At 39.7% G+C, this 16,960-nt stretch overlaps 1 protein-coding gene across 2 annotated transcripts in view; it reads left to right on the top strand.

The window, feature by feature from the left end:
• Positions 1-16,960, top strand: part of TMEM87A (transmembrane protein 87A) — a 40,873-nt gene that overhangs the window by 226 nt on the left and 23,687 nt on the right. For both annotated transcript variants that reach the window (XM_056134278.1, XM_056134279.1), the window contains exons 2-7: positions 1,172-1,232; positions 4,618-4,703; positions 9,512-9,625; positions 11,608-11,661; positions 11,755-11,799; positions 14,901-15,018. In XM_056134278.1, coding sequence (XP_055990253.1) covers positions 1,172-1,232; positions 4,618-4,703; positions 9,512-9,625; positions 11,608-11,661; positions 11,755-11,799; positions 14,901-15,018 — 478 coding nt within the window. The remainder of the gene's footprint in view (positions 1-1,171; positions 1,233-4,617; positions 4,704-9,511; positions 9,626-11,607; positions 11,662-11,754; positions 11,800-14,900; positions 15,019-16,960) is intronic.

The following is a 16,960-nucleotide window of genomic DNA, read 5'->3' as shown; positions in this document are numbered from 1 at the left end:
TCGGGAGCAGCCGCCCTGAGGGCTGAGGGGGTGGGGCTACGGCAGCCCTAGGGGTCCACGAAGGTTCTGCTCCGGCCCGCTTCCCGGGGCGGGGGCGGGATTGCCACCCGCGTCCGAGTTGCCGCGGAACCCGGGTCCTCCTGCGGGAAGAGGGAACCCCCGCTGCTGCTTTGTAGGGGGCAGATTTAGCCGGGAAAGGCGGGGGCCGCTCCTGGAGCGGAGCGGGCTGGTGCAGCGGGTTGTTCGCAGAGCACTGAAGACTTCCTGTGCCTGCCCAAGAGGCTTATCAACCTTAGGTGCAGGTGCGGAGCGGCTTCTCTTTCCGCTCAGGCTTCCAGAGTACAGCGGGAAGGAGCGTTCTTTCCGAACTTGCAAATGCTGCCTCACTTCTTCCTTAGGAGGCATTTACGCTGCCCCAGTGGTTTGGTTTCTTTTTTGGTTTTGAACGTGGAAGGGATATTCCAAGCTTGCCCTGCGACAGAGGAGCGTCGGCACTTAGAACCTGTACGATCTTAGCGTGAGAGTGGCCGTAACGGGAAGAAAGAGGATGCCACGGCGTTGCCAGGTGAAAGCCAGCGTGTCTTTTGCGCAGCGATCTGGACCTGCTTTGCAGTGCACCGGCAAGTTCGTGGGAGGCAGCCAGTGTTGAGACGCCCCAAGCCCTGCTCTAGCGTTAGCCGCCCGTTCTTGCTCTGCTCTGCTCAGTGCTCTCCGTGTCCAAATGTGACTTGAGCTTTCCTCTGGCCCGCTCTGTTCACTTAGTAAAACTCTTAGGTTGTTGTGGGCATTCACTTACCCCCGAAATCGGTTTCTAGTTAGAGCTGGCCACCAACTTGCAAACTAGTTTCTTGGAAGAGTAAGGAAATGAACTGTTGAAGGAAGTTGTCAGGCGTTGAGGATTGAAGTTGGAATTTCTAGCAGTCTTCCTTCTAGAATACAAACTTAGTGATTCGCACCCGGGGCCAGAATCCAGTCCTTCCAACCAAACCGCAAAATCCTGCAGATTAGATGGGACTGAATCTTACTGAAAGAAAATATGCTGATCTCTCTCTTTTTTTTTCTTTTAAAGAAAACGTGGACATTTTATAAATTTAGGTTTTTTACTCCAGTTATAGTCTGTCTTGGCAATTACAACCACTTGATGCTAACTCTCTACCCTTTATTTTTACAGGGGAAAAATTATTTTAGTTTTGGAAAAATCCTGTTCAAAAATACCACTGTTTTCCTGAAATGTGAGTTTTGTAATTAAGAAGTTCTTATTGGCGTTTTGTAGTGATCTTTATACTTTGAAATTGCAATTTTTTAATATTTCTAATGTGCTTTCATACCATTGAAGTTGAACCCAGCGTGTATGATTCTAACATAAATTTTGAAATTTAATAATCCGAAGCTATCTATATAAACATAGGTAAATAACTAAGGTTCTTTACGTTAAGTCAACTTTTGAATACTTTTGTAAACTTTATTTTTCATTTCATGGTATTTAAAATACAGACAAATTATGGTAGCTAGTTGGGCGCATTTAAGTGATAGAGATATCACCAGTTTTGCTTTTATGTGCTTGTTGCATATTTATTGAACAAATAACCTAGATTTGTCTGGCCTTTGGCACTGAATGAATGTATTCAGTAAATCTTTTGTTTACAAAAAGAGTGTTTATCACTTGCTTCTTTGGAAGAGGAAGCTCAACATATCAGAAACTAAGGATTATGTAGAATAAAACCAGCCTATCCAGAAGGAAAAGCACTGTATGAATTCCCAGATACTCTTCTTTATGTGAAAGAAAGCTTTCTAAAAGTTTCTGAAAATGGCTTTATTTTAGAGAATAAGTTATAGTGGGCAGCTTCATTTCAGAGGGATAAAAATCCAGATTGTGCTTCTGTGCATACCTCTCCTTATGAAAGTACAGAATTGTTTTTTGGGGTGTGGGGTTGGGGACCACACCTGGCTCAGCTGTGCTCGGGGCTTGCTCCTGGCTCTGTGCCCAGGTATCACTCCTGGCAGTTCTCCAGGGACCTTATACAGTGCTCCTGACTTTGCCTCATGTAAGCAAAGCGCTGTACCCCTGCAGTGTCTCTCTGGCACTGGAAGTGCAGAGTTTTAAGTCAGAGTTCCTTATCCTTTTGATCATTTAGTGATCAAAAACCTACTACATGTCAGGCACTGTTTTAGACAGCATGAATATAGAATGCCTGCCTCACTGAATGTATGCTGGAGGTGGTGTGGGGGTATAAGTATTTCTGTGAGGAATATACCCTATCCATAACAATATGATTTTCTGGCCAGTTACTTAAATTCCAACCAAATCTGTTTCAACACACTGACCTTTCTTGTGAGTTTGTTCTCTAGGTAAGAGTAGCTTTTAGGGATAATTATGTTTTGTCTTTTGGAATAGCCTTATGGCCGATGTATGATTCTATCTATTTATTATGTGCAATATTTTCTAATCTCTATTTTGATTAATGCTATTTTAATAAATCATATAAGTTGTATATTTTGAAGTGTCAGTATTTCATAATTTTTGGAGGATTTATTACCTCTTAAAATTTACATTGACTTTTCTCTGTATGCCTTCTAATGTTTCCCATACTTAACCTTATCTCTAATATTATACTTTTGTGGTTATGGTTAGTATCCCATGAAATTGGTAGGGTCATTTTCATTATTTCTTAAGACGTTCTATTTATAGAATTTTAAAATAGTATTTTTTGATTTTGAGCATAAAGTGTTTTTTTGGTAGCCCAGTGTCATCATTGAAAGTTTAGAGTACTTTCTTTTGATTAATCCCATATCTGAATGGGTTCCTTGAATAGTTTATAGAAAGTTATAAAATTCTTTTTATAATTTTCCAAAATTATATTCAACACATCATATTTTTGGTATATTAATTGTGTCTTATAAACCTTAGTATGAGGAAATAATTTAAAACAAAAGGGAAAAGTCAGAACTTTAGGTGCACTACTTTTGTTAATTTTTGTTAGAGTAGAGTAGTGTTGGACCACACCCAGCAGCTGCTCAGTAGCTACTCCTGTCTTGTTCAGGGGTCACTCATTGGCAGTGCTTGAGGAACCACATACAGTATCAGAGTTTGAGACCAGGCCTTCTCAATGAAAAGATGTTTTCTAGCTTGTTGAACTTTTTTCTTAGGCTCTGTTTTTTTGTTAAACTCTCTGTGAGACCCTGGGCAAATCCCTGGACCTGAAAAAAAAAAAAAGTTACTCATTACAGTCACCGTGTTTATTTTTGCTATATTTGCATAAAGTAGATATCTAACTTCTCCCAGGTAAGATTGTTAAATTAGTCATGTCAGATTTGTGCTTCCCAATTCTTCACGGTAATGCTTGGTACACTAGATTATGGTGCTTAATGTGTTTATATGAAGTGTTAATGATTTCACCAGGTTTCTTGAGTAGGTTTTGAAAAGAACCTAATATTCTTTTATCTTTGCTTGGGTTTGGGGCTGTTAGACCAGACTTAGAGATTCTTGGGGACATACTCCTCGCTTTGTGCTCTAGGATTACTCCCAGTGGTGCTTGTAAGGGCCATGTGGTGCCAGGATCAACCCAATATCAGTTGCATGCAAGACAATCACCTTAACCCCTATTCTCTCTGGTCCTGCTTTGCTGTTAACTTCCCCAGCCAGGTTTGCTATTTGTTCATAGTTACTTTTATCCATTCTCGATGTCCAAGATGTTGAAAAAAAGCCAAACATTTTTTTCCTCTGTGAAATAATTATTTATACTGCTTTTTATTTGTTTTGGGGACACACCCAAAAGTACTTGTGCTCAGGAAATACACCTGGCTGTGCTTTTATGTAGTACCAGGGATTGAACCCCAGTTGATTATGTGTAAGGTGAGCACCTTACCCACTGTACTGTCCCTCTAGCCCTTTATGCTACCTTTAAAATTATCTTGTAACATTCCTGATATTTTATATCTTTATGTAGCCTTTTTAAGGCGTTCGATAATTTATTCCTATTTTTGGCCTATATTATTTTGGGGTCATTATATTATTATACACTTAAGTGCTCTGTTGAATAAGTATATGAGAACCAAAAAATCAGATTTTAGAGCATACAAATGGTTACATAATTTCCAAGTTAAGTAGTATTTTACTGCTCCTCTTAATTGGGTGGATAGGGTCGGATAACACCTACCATTGGTAATCAGGAGGTAATCAAGAATCAGTGATTTTTGACCAACCAGGCTTTCGATTTAGCACAACATCTTGAGGATGCAATGCTGCTTGCCCCAAAGGGCCCAGAATACCTGGACCAGCCCAGCAGTGCCACAGGCCTCCAGGGCCGTACCTGGTGATGCTGGGATGGGGTGATCATGTGGAGTCAGGTAGGAATCTTGGTTAGGTGCATGCCTGACATGCCCAGCCCCAGCTGCTCCTCTGTCTGTTAACAACAATACCAATGAAAGTACACAAACTTTATATGAATAATATTCAATTATTTTTACATATATTTCTTCATTGACTTATATTTGGAAAAAGGATGGTCTTTAAATATTTAGCAGACAGTGGGATGTGGGATATGAGGTTTGGAAGAGTTTAGGAAATTGTTTTGCTTAAAAATCATCTTTCATTCACACACTTTTTTTTTTAAATAGTTGATGGAGAACCGTGTGATGCATCTTTGAATATAACCTGGTATCTGAAAAGTGCTGACTGTTATAATGAAATCTATGACTTCAAGGTAAGGGACATAAAATTACAGAATTTATTTAGACTTCAGCTCTTTGGGTTCCAGTCTCTTAATTTTATTGAGAAAGGATACTTGTGTTATATTTGCATATTTCCCACTCTACATCTGATATTTTAAAAAGTCATGTAAAAGTCAAGATTTTATCACTGTATCACTGTCATCTCATTGTTCATGGATTTACTTGAGCGGGTGCCAGTAATGTCTCCATTCGTCCCAGCCCTGAGATTTCAGCAGCCTCTTCTTACTTGTCTTTCCCAACGCTGCTGTATTGGAGGCTCTTTCAGGGTCAGGGGAATGAGACACCTGTTATTGTTACTGTTTTTGGCATATCGAATATGCCACGGGTAACTTGCCAGGCTCTTAATAATCTTTACTACTTAAGGTTGTTCCCCCCCTCCCCCACCTGGTGGTGCTTAGGGGACTGCAGTATTGGACACCTGGTGATGCTCATGGTTTACTCCTGGCTCTTCTCTCAGAAATTACTCCTGGCGGTGTAATGGGGGACTATATGGGATGCTAGGGATTGAGTCCGAGATAGCCGGGTATAAGGCAAGTGTCCTAGCTGCTGTACTGTTGCTCTGACCCCATGAAACTCCTTTTTGAAAAAAACTTCAAGTTTGAGACTCAATAGTATAGTGACTACTAGTACATTAGGTTCGACTACCTTGTTTCTGATAAGGAATAATAATTTTTCCCACCACAACAAGGCGGCTAACTATATAGTAATTATAATTGGTTTTGATCTCAGACTCATGAAAGAATTTACAGATCACACTTTCAGAATTGAGCTCCTACAGGTATGGCCAAAAAACAAACAACAAAGCTCCCATAATATTCCATACTTTATAGTCTTCAAATGTTAGAAATCTCTGGCTTCAAGATGGAATTTATATGCATTTTCCATTCCCATTTTGTAATTCCCCTAGAGTCCTTGAGTTGTTTTTCCCAAAGATAATCTGTATTTTTAAAATTTCCATCATCTGGTCAGGTTGTTTTTAAATACTGTCCCTTTGTCATTTCATTTTCACTGCTGAACTGTCAGGGGTTGTGCATATTTGTTTATACACCATGGTGTATTGCTTTCTAGGGTTGCGTACTTCATTTCAATATTTTGCTTGGCCCTAAACATGCTGAACATGTACTCTACCATTTGAGCCATTTTGTTGGTCTTTGTTGTCACAGCACAATGCTGGGTAGGATTAATGTGACAGGAAGGACAAAAAAAAAAAACTGAAGAATTTAAGAGAGCCTGGGGCCATAGTGATAGAACAATGGGTAGGTAGGGCTTTTGCCTTGCCTGCAGCTGACCCAGGTTCAATCTCCCCACCTCAGATAGTTTCCTTCTAAGAAAGATCCCTAAGCACAGAGTCAGAAGTAAGTCCTAAACACTGTCAGGTGTGGCCCAAAAGAAAAAAAAAAGAAAATAGCAGTGATAATAACTCCAGATATAGTTTGAAAATATTGTTATTTTATTATCCATTTTTTGTTTTGGGTTTACACCCAGTAGTACTTAAGGCTGACTCCTGTTTTTTTGCTCCGGATTCACTCCTGGCAGTCTTGGGGGACCATATGGGATGCAGGGTGCAAGGCAAGTGCCCTATCCGCTGTACTATCACTCCAGCCCCTTGTTAATTTTTTATCAGTTGAAATTATTACTAAAATCTTCATACGTTTGAAACTTGTGATATGTTAGTCAAAAGCTAGGCAGCTCCTTTGTCCATAGATAATACAAATTCAGGATCTAGGGAAAAAAAATTTATTTATTTATTTTTTTGCTTTTTGGGTCACACCTGGCGATACACAGGGGTTTACTCCTGGCTCTGCGCTCAGGAGTTACTCCTGGCAGTGCTCAAGGGACCATATGGGATGCTGAGAATCAACCCAGGTTGGCTGCATGCAAGGCAAACGCCCTACCCGTTGTGCTATCTCTTCAGCCCCTAGAAAAAAAAATTTAATGAGGTACAGTTGTACACTTACAGACTTTCGTGTTTGGGTTTCAGTTATACAGTGATCGAGTACCCATCCCTTCACCAGTGCCCATTCTCCATCACCAATGAATCCAGTAGCCCTCCCACCCCGCCCCTCCTCTGTGGCAGGGTATTCCCTTTTGCTCTCTCTTTCCTTTAGGGTGTTGTGGTTTGCAGTAGAGGTATTGAGTGGCCATCGTGTTCGGTCTATAGTCTACTTTCAGCACGCATCTCACATCCTGAGCGAATCCTCCAAACACCCTTTACTTGGTGTTCCCTTCTCTATCTAAGCTGCCTTTTCCCCCAGCATCTGCTACCTGCTTCCAAACCTGAGAACATCTTAGCTATTCTTGGGTGCTCGTCTCCCATTCTGTTACTTTATATTCCCCAGATGAGTGCAGTCCAGTCTTTCTATGTCTGTCCCTCTCTTTCTCACTCATTTCACTTAGCATGATACTTTCCATGTAGAACCACTTGTATGCAAATTTCATGTCTTATCTTTTTTAACAGCTGCATAGTACTCCATTGTGTGGATGTACCAATGTTTCTTTAACCAGTCATCTGTTCTCGGTCACTCAGGTTTTTTCCAGAGAGAATCATCCGTACTGTTCTCCAAAAGGGCTGAACCAGTCGGTATTCCCACCAGCAGTGAAGGAGAGTCCCTTTCTCCCCACCTCCGTGCCAACACTGGTTGCTCTTGTTCTTTTGGATGTGGGCCAGTCTCTGTGGTGTGTTGTTTTGATCTGCATCTCCCTGATGATTAGTGATGAAGAGATTTTCTCATGTGCCTTTTAGCCATTTGGATTTCTTCTTTGACAATGTTTCTGTTCATTTCGTTACCCCATTTTTTGATGGTGTTTGATGTTTTCTTCTTGTGGAGTTCAACCAGTGCTTTTTATATCCTTGATATCAACCCCTTATCAGATGGGTATTGGGTGAAGATCCTTTCCCATTCTGTAAATTGTCTTTGAATTTTGGTCACTGTATCTTTTGCAGTTCAGAAGCTTCTTAGTTTAAGATAGTCCCATTTGTTTATTTCTGTTTCCACTTGGTTGGTCAGTGGCATGTCATCTTTGAAGATACCATTAGCGTCAGTGTCATGGAGGGTTTTGCCGACCTTGTCTTCAATGTACCTTATGGATCCTAGTCTGATGTTGAGGTCTTAAATCCATTTTGATCTGACTTTTGTGCATGGTGTTAATGGGTTTAAGCCTTTTTTTTTTTGGCATGTTTTTGTCCAGTTATGCCAGCACCATTTGTTAAAGAGGCTTTCCTTGCTCCACTTCACGTCTCTTGCTCCCTTATCAAAGATTAGATGTTCATACATTTGGGGTTGTGTGTAGGGATATTCCACCCTGTTCCATTGGTCTGCAGCTCTGCCTTTGTTCCAGTACCATGCTGTTTTAATTGTTACCGCTTTGTAGTAGAGTTTGAGGTTGGGGAGGGTGATGCCTCACATCCTCTTTTTCCCAAGAGTTGCTTTAGCTATTCGTGGGCGTTTGTTGTTCCAAATGAATTTTAGGAGTGCTTGATCCATTTCTTTGAAGAATTTCATGGGTATTCTTAAAGGGATCGCATTGAATTTGTATAGTGTCTTGGGGGAGTATTGCCATTTTGACAGTGTTAATTCTTCCTATCCATGAACAGGGGATATGTTTCCATTTCCTCATGTCCTCTTTTATTTTGTGGAGTTGCATTTTGTTTTCTTTGTAGAGGTCCTTCACCTCCTTAGTTAGGCTGATTCCAAGGTACTTGATTTTCTGGGGCAGGATTGTGAACAGGATTCCTTTTTTCATGTCTCTTTCCTTTGTCTAATTATTTGCATATAGGATAGAAAAATATTTTAAATTAGCACAGGATAGTTACAGAAATGACTCCAAGGTAGTGGAGATGTAAAACTGGACCTTAGAGAAAAGAGGGCAAGATCAGTGATAAAGGTATAGGAGAAAAAATAGCACAAAACTGATAGATAAACAGTGAACTGTGAGTGGCTGCAATCTTTTGTTTTTTCTTAATCTGACTTAATTTTTTTGGCAGTGTTAGTTTGCACATGTAACTTTTGTAAATACATTTTCTTGTGTAAAACCCTTATAAATGCTGCCTAGAATTATTAGATAACTTCTGTGAACTGCTGACTAGAAACCTCTACTTTAGAATTAATATGTTGCCATCTTGGAGACTTTTATGTTGAATCTTTATCTTACACGATTAATTTACTATTATTGGGATTGTAGGTCATACCCAGTGGTACTTAAAAGCTGTTTTTTGCTGTGTGCTCAGGGGTCATTACTGGTGGTATTTGGGGGACCATATCTAGTGTCAGGGTTAAAACCTAGATCAGCCACGTGTGCCTTACCCTGTAGTATCTCTCCTGCCCCTACTTTTATTTTTATATTCTTTTGTCAATACTGTACAATTTTAGTTCTTGCACACCCCGGTTGTACTTCTCCCCAGAGGATGCTACATCATTCATGTGGGTGCCAGGGTTTGCTCTTGGTCACAGACAATAGAGCTTCTGAGAGTCAAAATGCAGAGCTGCCAGTATTGAACTCAGCACGTGTGGCACAGGGGTGTCTGCTATTTGCAAGGAAGGTGTTCTAAGATAGCATCCTTCTACCATATTTACTCCTGTGGACAGCACCAGTCTTTGGACCAAAGTTTGGACACCTTTGTTTGGAGACACTGAGCTATTCCCCGAGTCCCAACTTGGTGTTAATGTTTAAAATAGCAACCTCCAAGCTAGATTTATACTACAGGCAATCAGTTATCTTCTAAACATCTTATTTGTGACAGGTGAATTAAGTACTGTGTATTTTCTCTATTTTTTTCCAGACAGGAAACCAGGGCACACATTTAGACTCCTTTAAAGACAAAAAAGGCTTGTCTGGGAAATATCAGACATCGTCAAAATTGTTCCAGAACTGCAGTGAACTATTTAAAACACAGGTAATGTTTAGTAGTTGGAGGGAAGTAGAAGAGGTGAAAAATGTAATGTTTGTCTTTTTGTGATGTTGACTCCCCCCCCCCCCCCCCACCATTTCTCTGACAGAAGTGAACTGCATGTTCTAACAGGTGCAGAGTTAACCACTTACATATTCATCTTAACAAAGAGAGGATGTTTTTCTTTATGTGTAAAAAGCAAAACCCCAGTCCTTTTTTTTTCTTTTTGAGTCACACCTGGCAATGCACAGGGGTTACTCCTGGCTCTGCACTCAGGAATTATTCTTGGTGGTGCTTGGGGAACCATATAGAATGCTGGGGATCGAACCCAGGTTGGCCACGTCTAAAGCAAGCATCCTACCCGCTGTCTATCACTTCAGCCCCCCCAGTCATTTCTTACTGTGATAAAATGCATGTAAAATAAAAATAGCCTTTCTGACCCCACCCACCCCTGCCTGCCTCTATGGCAGGTGTGCTCTCTCTCTCTCTCTCTCTCTCTCTCTCTCTCTCCTCTCCCCCCCCCGCCCCACCTTGTCCCCATTCCTCCCTCCCTCCCTCGCTCCCTCCTCTCCTCTCCCTCCCCTTTTGGTCATTGTGGTTTGCAATATTAATACTGAAAGGTTATCAATAATATCTCTTTACCTACTTTCTAACACTCGGTTCTTGTCCAGTGTTGTTATTCCCAGCTATTATTATCGTACGGGTCTCTTCTAACCTACCCTCAGCCCCACACACACGTGGTTAGATCCAACCATTGATCACTCCTAACCTGTTTTCCCTTCTACTCTTCTAATATATGTATATGTGTGTGTATATATATATATATGTATTTATATATACCACAAATGGGCTGGAGCGATAGCACGGGGGGTAGGGTGTTTGCTTTGCACGCGGCTGATCCAGGTTCGATTCCTCTGTCCCTCTCAGAGAGCCCAGCAAACTACCAAGAGTATTCTGTCTGCACGGCAGAGCCTGGCAAGCCCCACGTGGTGTATTCGATATGCCAAAAACAGTAACAAGTCTCACAATGGAGACGTTATTGGTGCCCACTCGAGCAAATCAATGAACAGTGGGAGGACAGTGCTACAGTGCTATATACCACAAATGAATGTAGTCATTCTGTATCTGTCCCTCTCCTCTGACTCATTTCACTCAGAATTATACTCTCCATGCCCAACCATTTATAAAATTTCATGACTTCATTTTTTCTAACAGTTGCACAGTATTCCATTGTATAGATGTGCCATAGTTTATCCATGTCTGTTCTTTTTTTTTGTATTAATGGGTTTTATTTTCCTTAAATACATTGCTTAAAATCATATCAATCACAATTTTGTTCTTATTTTTTTACTTTATGATCATTCTATTTGCGATTTCTTACTTTTTTTTAATTATTTATTGAATCACTGTGAGAAAAGTTACAAAGCTTTCAGGTTTAAGTTTCAGTCATACAATGATCAAACATCCAGCCCTTCACCAGTGCATATTTTCCACCACCAAGAACCCCAATATACACCCCCATCCCATCCCTCCCGATGCCTGTGAGGCAGATGATTTCCACTTAACTCTCTCTCTACTTTGATTACATACATTCATTATTTCTACAAAAGATGCACCATTATTATTTGGAATTTCCCCCTCCATGTCTGTTCTTGAGCACTCATGTTGTTTCCAGATTCTGACTAAATAGTTTAATTATTAAGGAAATATTGAGTGCAGTTTTAATACTTTTTCTTCTATTTTATTTAGTAGAGTTTTGATTGTGGTTACTGTGTCTGGCATATCGAATACTCTCGGTAGCTTGCCGGGCTCTCCGAGAGGGGCAGAGGAATCGAACTCGGGTCGGCCATGTTGGCTGCTTGTAAGGCGAATGCCCTACCCTCTGTGCTATCCTTTATTAAAGCTATATTATGTTTAATATGCTTTGCTCTGTTTTGTACATCTTGAGATAACTTTTCTTTAATTTCAGTTTTATCTTTTTTTCATAGAGTTTTACTGCAGATTCTGTGCATCGCTTGCCACTTTTAGGAGAAAAACAGGAGGTAATTATCTTCCTAGTTAGATATTTCTGAGAGCAAAGTAAAATTTCTGAATTAATTCTCTCTCTCTCTCTCTCTCTCTCTCTTTGCTTAAAGGCTAAAGAGAATGGAACAAATCTTACCTTTACTGGAGATAAAATTGTAAGTATTTGAGGGATTTGGGGGCATTGAACACATACTCGCAGTTTTCTTATGTTTGTGTATTGAATTACTATCTTGGTATGATAACATTAAAAAGAAACAAGACCCAAAAAGCAGAAATAAAATAAAAAGAAACAAGAATAAAAGTTGCACATCAAAATGTTTGCATGTATGCCTCGTAAATGATTTTTTTTTTGTGCTTTGTGTTTTACAGATTTTCCATGTTACTATGGTCTCTAGATTCCCTACTTTTTAAACTATGGGTTGTAACCCCATAAAGGGTTTTAGAACCTAAAAATTTAAGATAAATTTTTATTATTATCAGTGTTTGATTTACATACCTGTTGTATATGCTTTGATACCTAGGGTTGGATAAAACTTTCTTGGGTGAAGAGGGAAAATTGCAAGTGGCAGAAATTAAAGAAGCCTGCTATAGAAGTGTTTTAACACCCTGTTTTTAAAAACCCTGTTGTTATTTTTGTGATTATTTGCCCATAAATACTCCTTTAAATAAGAAGCTTTTAAGAAAGAACTTTAAATTTTAACACTATCATGTGGTAGAATAAAACGAAGAAAGTTTAGAAAATTGAAAGGAAGTTTATAAATGTGCCTAAATCTTCTTCATTCACAGTAACCAATCTCTCAAAAGTTTACCAGTTAAAAATAAAGAGGAACTGGGGATGGAGAGATAGCACAGCGGGTAGGGCATTTGCCTTGCACACGGCCGACCCAGGTTCAATTCCCAGCATCCCATATGGCCCCCTGAGCACTGCCAGGAGTAATTCCTGAGTGCAGAGCCAGGAGTAACCCCTGTGCATCGCCAGGTGTGACCCAAAAAGAAAAAAAATAAAAAATGTGAATAAAAGTAAATTTTAAAAAAAAATAAGGAACTAAGATAGTTATCCATATTGGAATATAGTTTTTCATATTGGATTGTGACGTTACAAAGTTAATTAAGGTTTTTAATTTTAAACTTTTTATGACATGCTTATAATTTACCCTTTTAAATCATATAATACCATGATTTTTTTGTATGTTCACATGATGTGCAACAACCATTGTCTACTTCCAGAACATCTTCACTTCAAAACATAGTTGTGTAACCAATAATAGTCCTCATTCCTTTTCCTAGCCATGGGCATCTATTAATCTTCTGTTATTATAGATTTGCCTGTTCTTTATTTTATGTAAGTGGACTCATACAATTTGTAATCTTGCATATGGCTTCGTTCACATTTAAAGCTATCTGTGCTTTTTACATGCCCAAAGCCTTAATTTGCCAGAGGTGATGGGCCAAAGGTAAATGACTAGGACTTCTCAGGTCTTTCAGACATGTGCTCCTTCTGCACATATAGAGACAACCTGCATGTACTCATGGCCTTTCAGGTTTCAAAATATACTTTAGTTTTTCTAAACCTCAGTGGGCATATTTCCAATTTTTCCTTTCAAGTTTTTAAAAGTCAGCCTCTTTATACCCTTACCTCAGCATCTGTGATCTTTGATAACTGTGCTGATGTTTTTGACAATGCCTTTGAGTCTAGGGTCTTTTCTACTGACAGATCTCTGAGTCAGGTGATAGAAAGAATATGCTCTGAGAATGGCGTTTTCAGCACCTGCCAGACAGATACAGCAGTTGAACATCAAGAAACCTTCGAACCTTTTCCCCGTTGGCTGCCAAACTGATGTTTTTCACAACTGTTAATCGTTTCAAGAATTTGGGTTTCAGGGCTAGAGCGATAGCATAGCCAACCCAGGTTCGATTCCCAACATCCTATATGGTCCTCTGAGCACCACCAGGAGTAATTCCTGAGTGCAAAGCCAGGAGTAACCCCTGTGCATCACCGGGTGTGATCCAAAAAGAAAAAAAAAATGGGTTTCAAGGTGCTTGGAAGAGGGACTTGCAATTAGGATGAATAAACCCCCTAACAGTTTTTTCCTTAATGAAATTAGCTGTTTTTTAAGGAAACAGCTTACAGGATTGTTGTGACTAATCGCTGGCGGACCAGATGTTAATTTTGATAGTTTTTGCCTTTATTTTTATAATTCACTTTTACATCAGTATGAATTTTTAAAATGATTTATATAATTGTTGGTTTTTGTTTTGGGGCCACTTTTTTTTTTAATTTGTATTAGTGAAACACCATGAGGTACAGTTGTAGACTTACAATTTTTTGTGCTTAGGTTTCAATTATACAATAATCAAATACCCATCCCTCCACCAGTGCCCATTCTCCACCACCAATGATCCCAGTATCCCTTCCATCCCCCCACCCCCCATCCTATCTCACCTTTGTGGCAAGGCATTCTTTTGTGTTCTCTCTGTCCTTTTGGGTGCTGTGGTTTGCAATAGAGGCATTGAGTGGCAATCATGTTCATATGATTCATATAAGTAGTCTATAGTCTACTTTCAGCATGTATCTCCCATCCTGGGAGGATCCCCCAAAACACACTTTACTTGGTGCTTTCTTCTCTATCTGAGCTGCCTTTTCCCCTAGCATGTGCGGCTGGCCTCCAAGCCATGGAGTGAACCTCCTGGTACTTATCTCGACTATTCCTCGATGTTAGTCTCCTATTTTGTTACTTTATATTCCCCAGATGAATGCAGTTTTTCTATGTCTGTCCCTCTCTTTCTGACTTATTTCGCTTAGCATGATACTTTCCATGTAGTACCACTTGTATGTAAATTTCATGACTTCATCTTTTCTAACAGCTGCATAGTACTCCATTGTGTAGATATACTAAAGTTTCTGTTCTTGGGACCATTTTAGTTCATGTTATGTATGTAAATGTAACTATAAGATGTAAGCATATAATGTAGGATTTTAGTTGAGGTTTTCCTTTTAAAATGTAATTAAGTTTAATATGACCTTTTGCCTATAGTAAGGTGCAAAATACCTAGTCTTTTAGTAATTTGTAATTTACCTACTATATTATATGCCCTGAATACATATTTGTTGTGCTTTACTGTTATAGTGAATGAAAGTTAAGGACTCTACCATGGATTTAGTCACAGTTTAGGTGCAAAGTTTTCATGTTATGTTTCTAACTTTTGCTTTCAATTCATAGAACTTGTAGATTTGATGCCTCTTTTTCCTCTCTAGGTAATGCATGAACCATTGAAAACTTGGCAAGATGCACCATACATTTTTATTGTACATATTGGCATTTCATCCTCAAAGGAATCAACAAAAGAAAATTCACTTAATAATCTTTTCACCAGTAAGTTCATTTTGTTTCTCTTTAACATTTGTCTTAATATTTAGTTGTGTCCTATGTGGTCATGACCAGTCAGAAATTGCTTTAAGAATTAGAAAATTTTATTTAAAATATTATAAAGCAGAAAAATTAAAGGAAGGTATTTATTTGTACCCAATAATATACCCATATGCAGTTTATGACACTTCTTATATGCTTGCTGACATATTACAGATATTACTTTGTCTGAATTCTGACATAGTTGTCTGTGACCGGGTGACCAGCATCCCTTAGTACATTTGGGGCCATGACAGTTCTTCTGGCCAGTGGATGAAGGAATGGGCCCATAGGCTGTTAACCTGTGGCCCTTTATTCAAATCTATCAGCATTATCTTATTGGGAGATATTTGTGACTAACAGGAGTAGAAGAACACAAAGGGGAGGTTAAAGATAAATACAGAGTGGGTGTGCCTCTAATTCAATTAACCTGAGCTCTCTTCCAGAGTATAGTCCGATGTTAAACCTTAAATACTTCGAACTGTAATCCAACAATACATTTCATTTTCTTTCATTTTATTCCTCTGCTTTTATAATTTTAGTTTTTTGGGTATCTTACCAGGTGGTACCAGGTCTTACTCCTGACTCTGCTCAGGAATCACTCCTGATTGTGTGTGGGGTACCACATGCAGTGTTGATGTTCCAACTAGGGTTTGCCATGTATTATCTCCCTGGTTGTGCCACAACTGCCTGTGATCACATTTGGCAGTGCTCAGGTATCCTATCCAGTACCTGGGATTGAAATCTGGTCAGCGACTTATTACCCACTCTACTATCTCTCCAGCCCAACCCTTTAAAATTTTGAGTTAATGTTTTAAATTTAGTAAATTAAAAAATTAATTTTGTTGTACATTTTTTTTTTTCTGCCATGCCTGGCAATGGTCAGGGGTTACTCCTGGCTCTACACTCAGGAATATATTCCTGGTTGATGATCAGGGAACTATATAGGATGCTGGAATCCAACCTGGGTTGGCCATGTGCAAGGCAAGCGCCCTATCCTCTGTACTATCACTCCAGCCCTATAATTTTGCTTTAAATTTTTAAGTTAAACTTGTACTCTCAGTACTCTGAACTAGGCATATTAAATCTTGGCTGCCAAGTCGAAACTTGGAAATTTTAATATTGATATAATAATTTTTTAATGTCTCAATTGTTTCTTTGTGTTCTCCTTTGCATTCTTGCTGTCATATTCGTGGAGTCATCATCCCTTACTTGGAATGTTGTAGTAAACTGCTAGCTGAGTCAATTTGCTGTAGTTTGTTTTGTTCATCCTTCTCTTTTTTATTTTCTTTCTTTATTAGAATATTAATTTTTTATCTTGGGGAAAGAGGGTGCCTCTCCTATGTACTACTCAGGGGACTTTTACTGTACCTAGTAGTGGTTGCGAGACCATGTGGTGTCAGGAATAAAACCTGAATCAGGTGCCTAGGCATGTGTCCTAAAGGCTGTTCTGTATCCCAGACCCAAGAGCCATGACCTTCCTCACCTGTTCTCCTCTCCCCTCCACTTCCCTTCCATTCTCTCTCTCTCTCTCTCTCTCTCTCTCTCTCTCTCTCTCTCTCCCTCTCTCCCCCCCTCCCACCCTCTCTCCCTTTCCCTCTCCCTTTCTCCCTCACTCCCTCTCTCCCTCTCACTATCACTCTCCCTCTCCCTTCCCCTTCCCCTCCTCCTCCCCTTCTTTCCTCTCCCCTCCCTGCCTTGGGCCCTAGAGCCATGCCCAGTGATACTTGACTGACTGGGCCACTCCTGGCAGGCTCCTGGTACCATATGGGATGCAGGAACCCAGGTCAACTGTGTGCAAGGCAAATCCTTACCCCTGTACTATCGCTTTGGCCCCATATCCAAGTAGGTTTTTTTTCTTTCTCAGTGGTCATAGGTTAGATTTTAGTAAGGCAAAATATGTCCTTCA

Source organism: Sorex fumeus, unplaced genomic scaffold (assembly GCF_029834395.1).
Source record: "Sorex fumeus unplaced genomic scaffold, SorFum_2.1 ptg000098l, whole genome shotgun sequence".
NCBI lineage: Eukaryota > Metazoa > Chordata > Mammalia > Eulipotyphla > Soricidae > Sorex > Sorex fumeus.
Note: the sequence above shows the minus strand (reverse complement) of the source record. Positions and strands in the feature narration are given on the sequence as shown.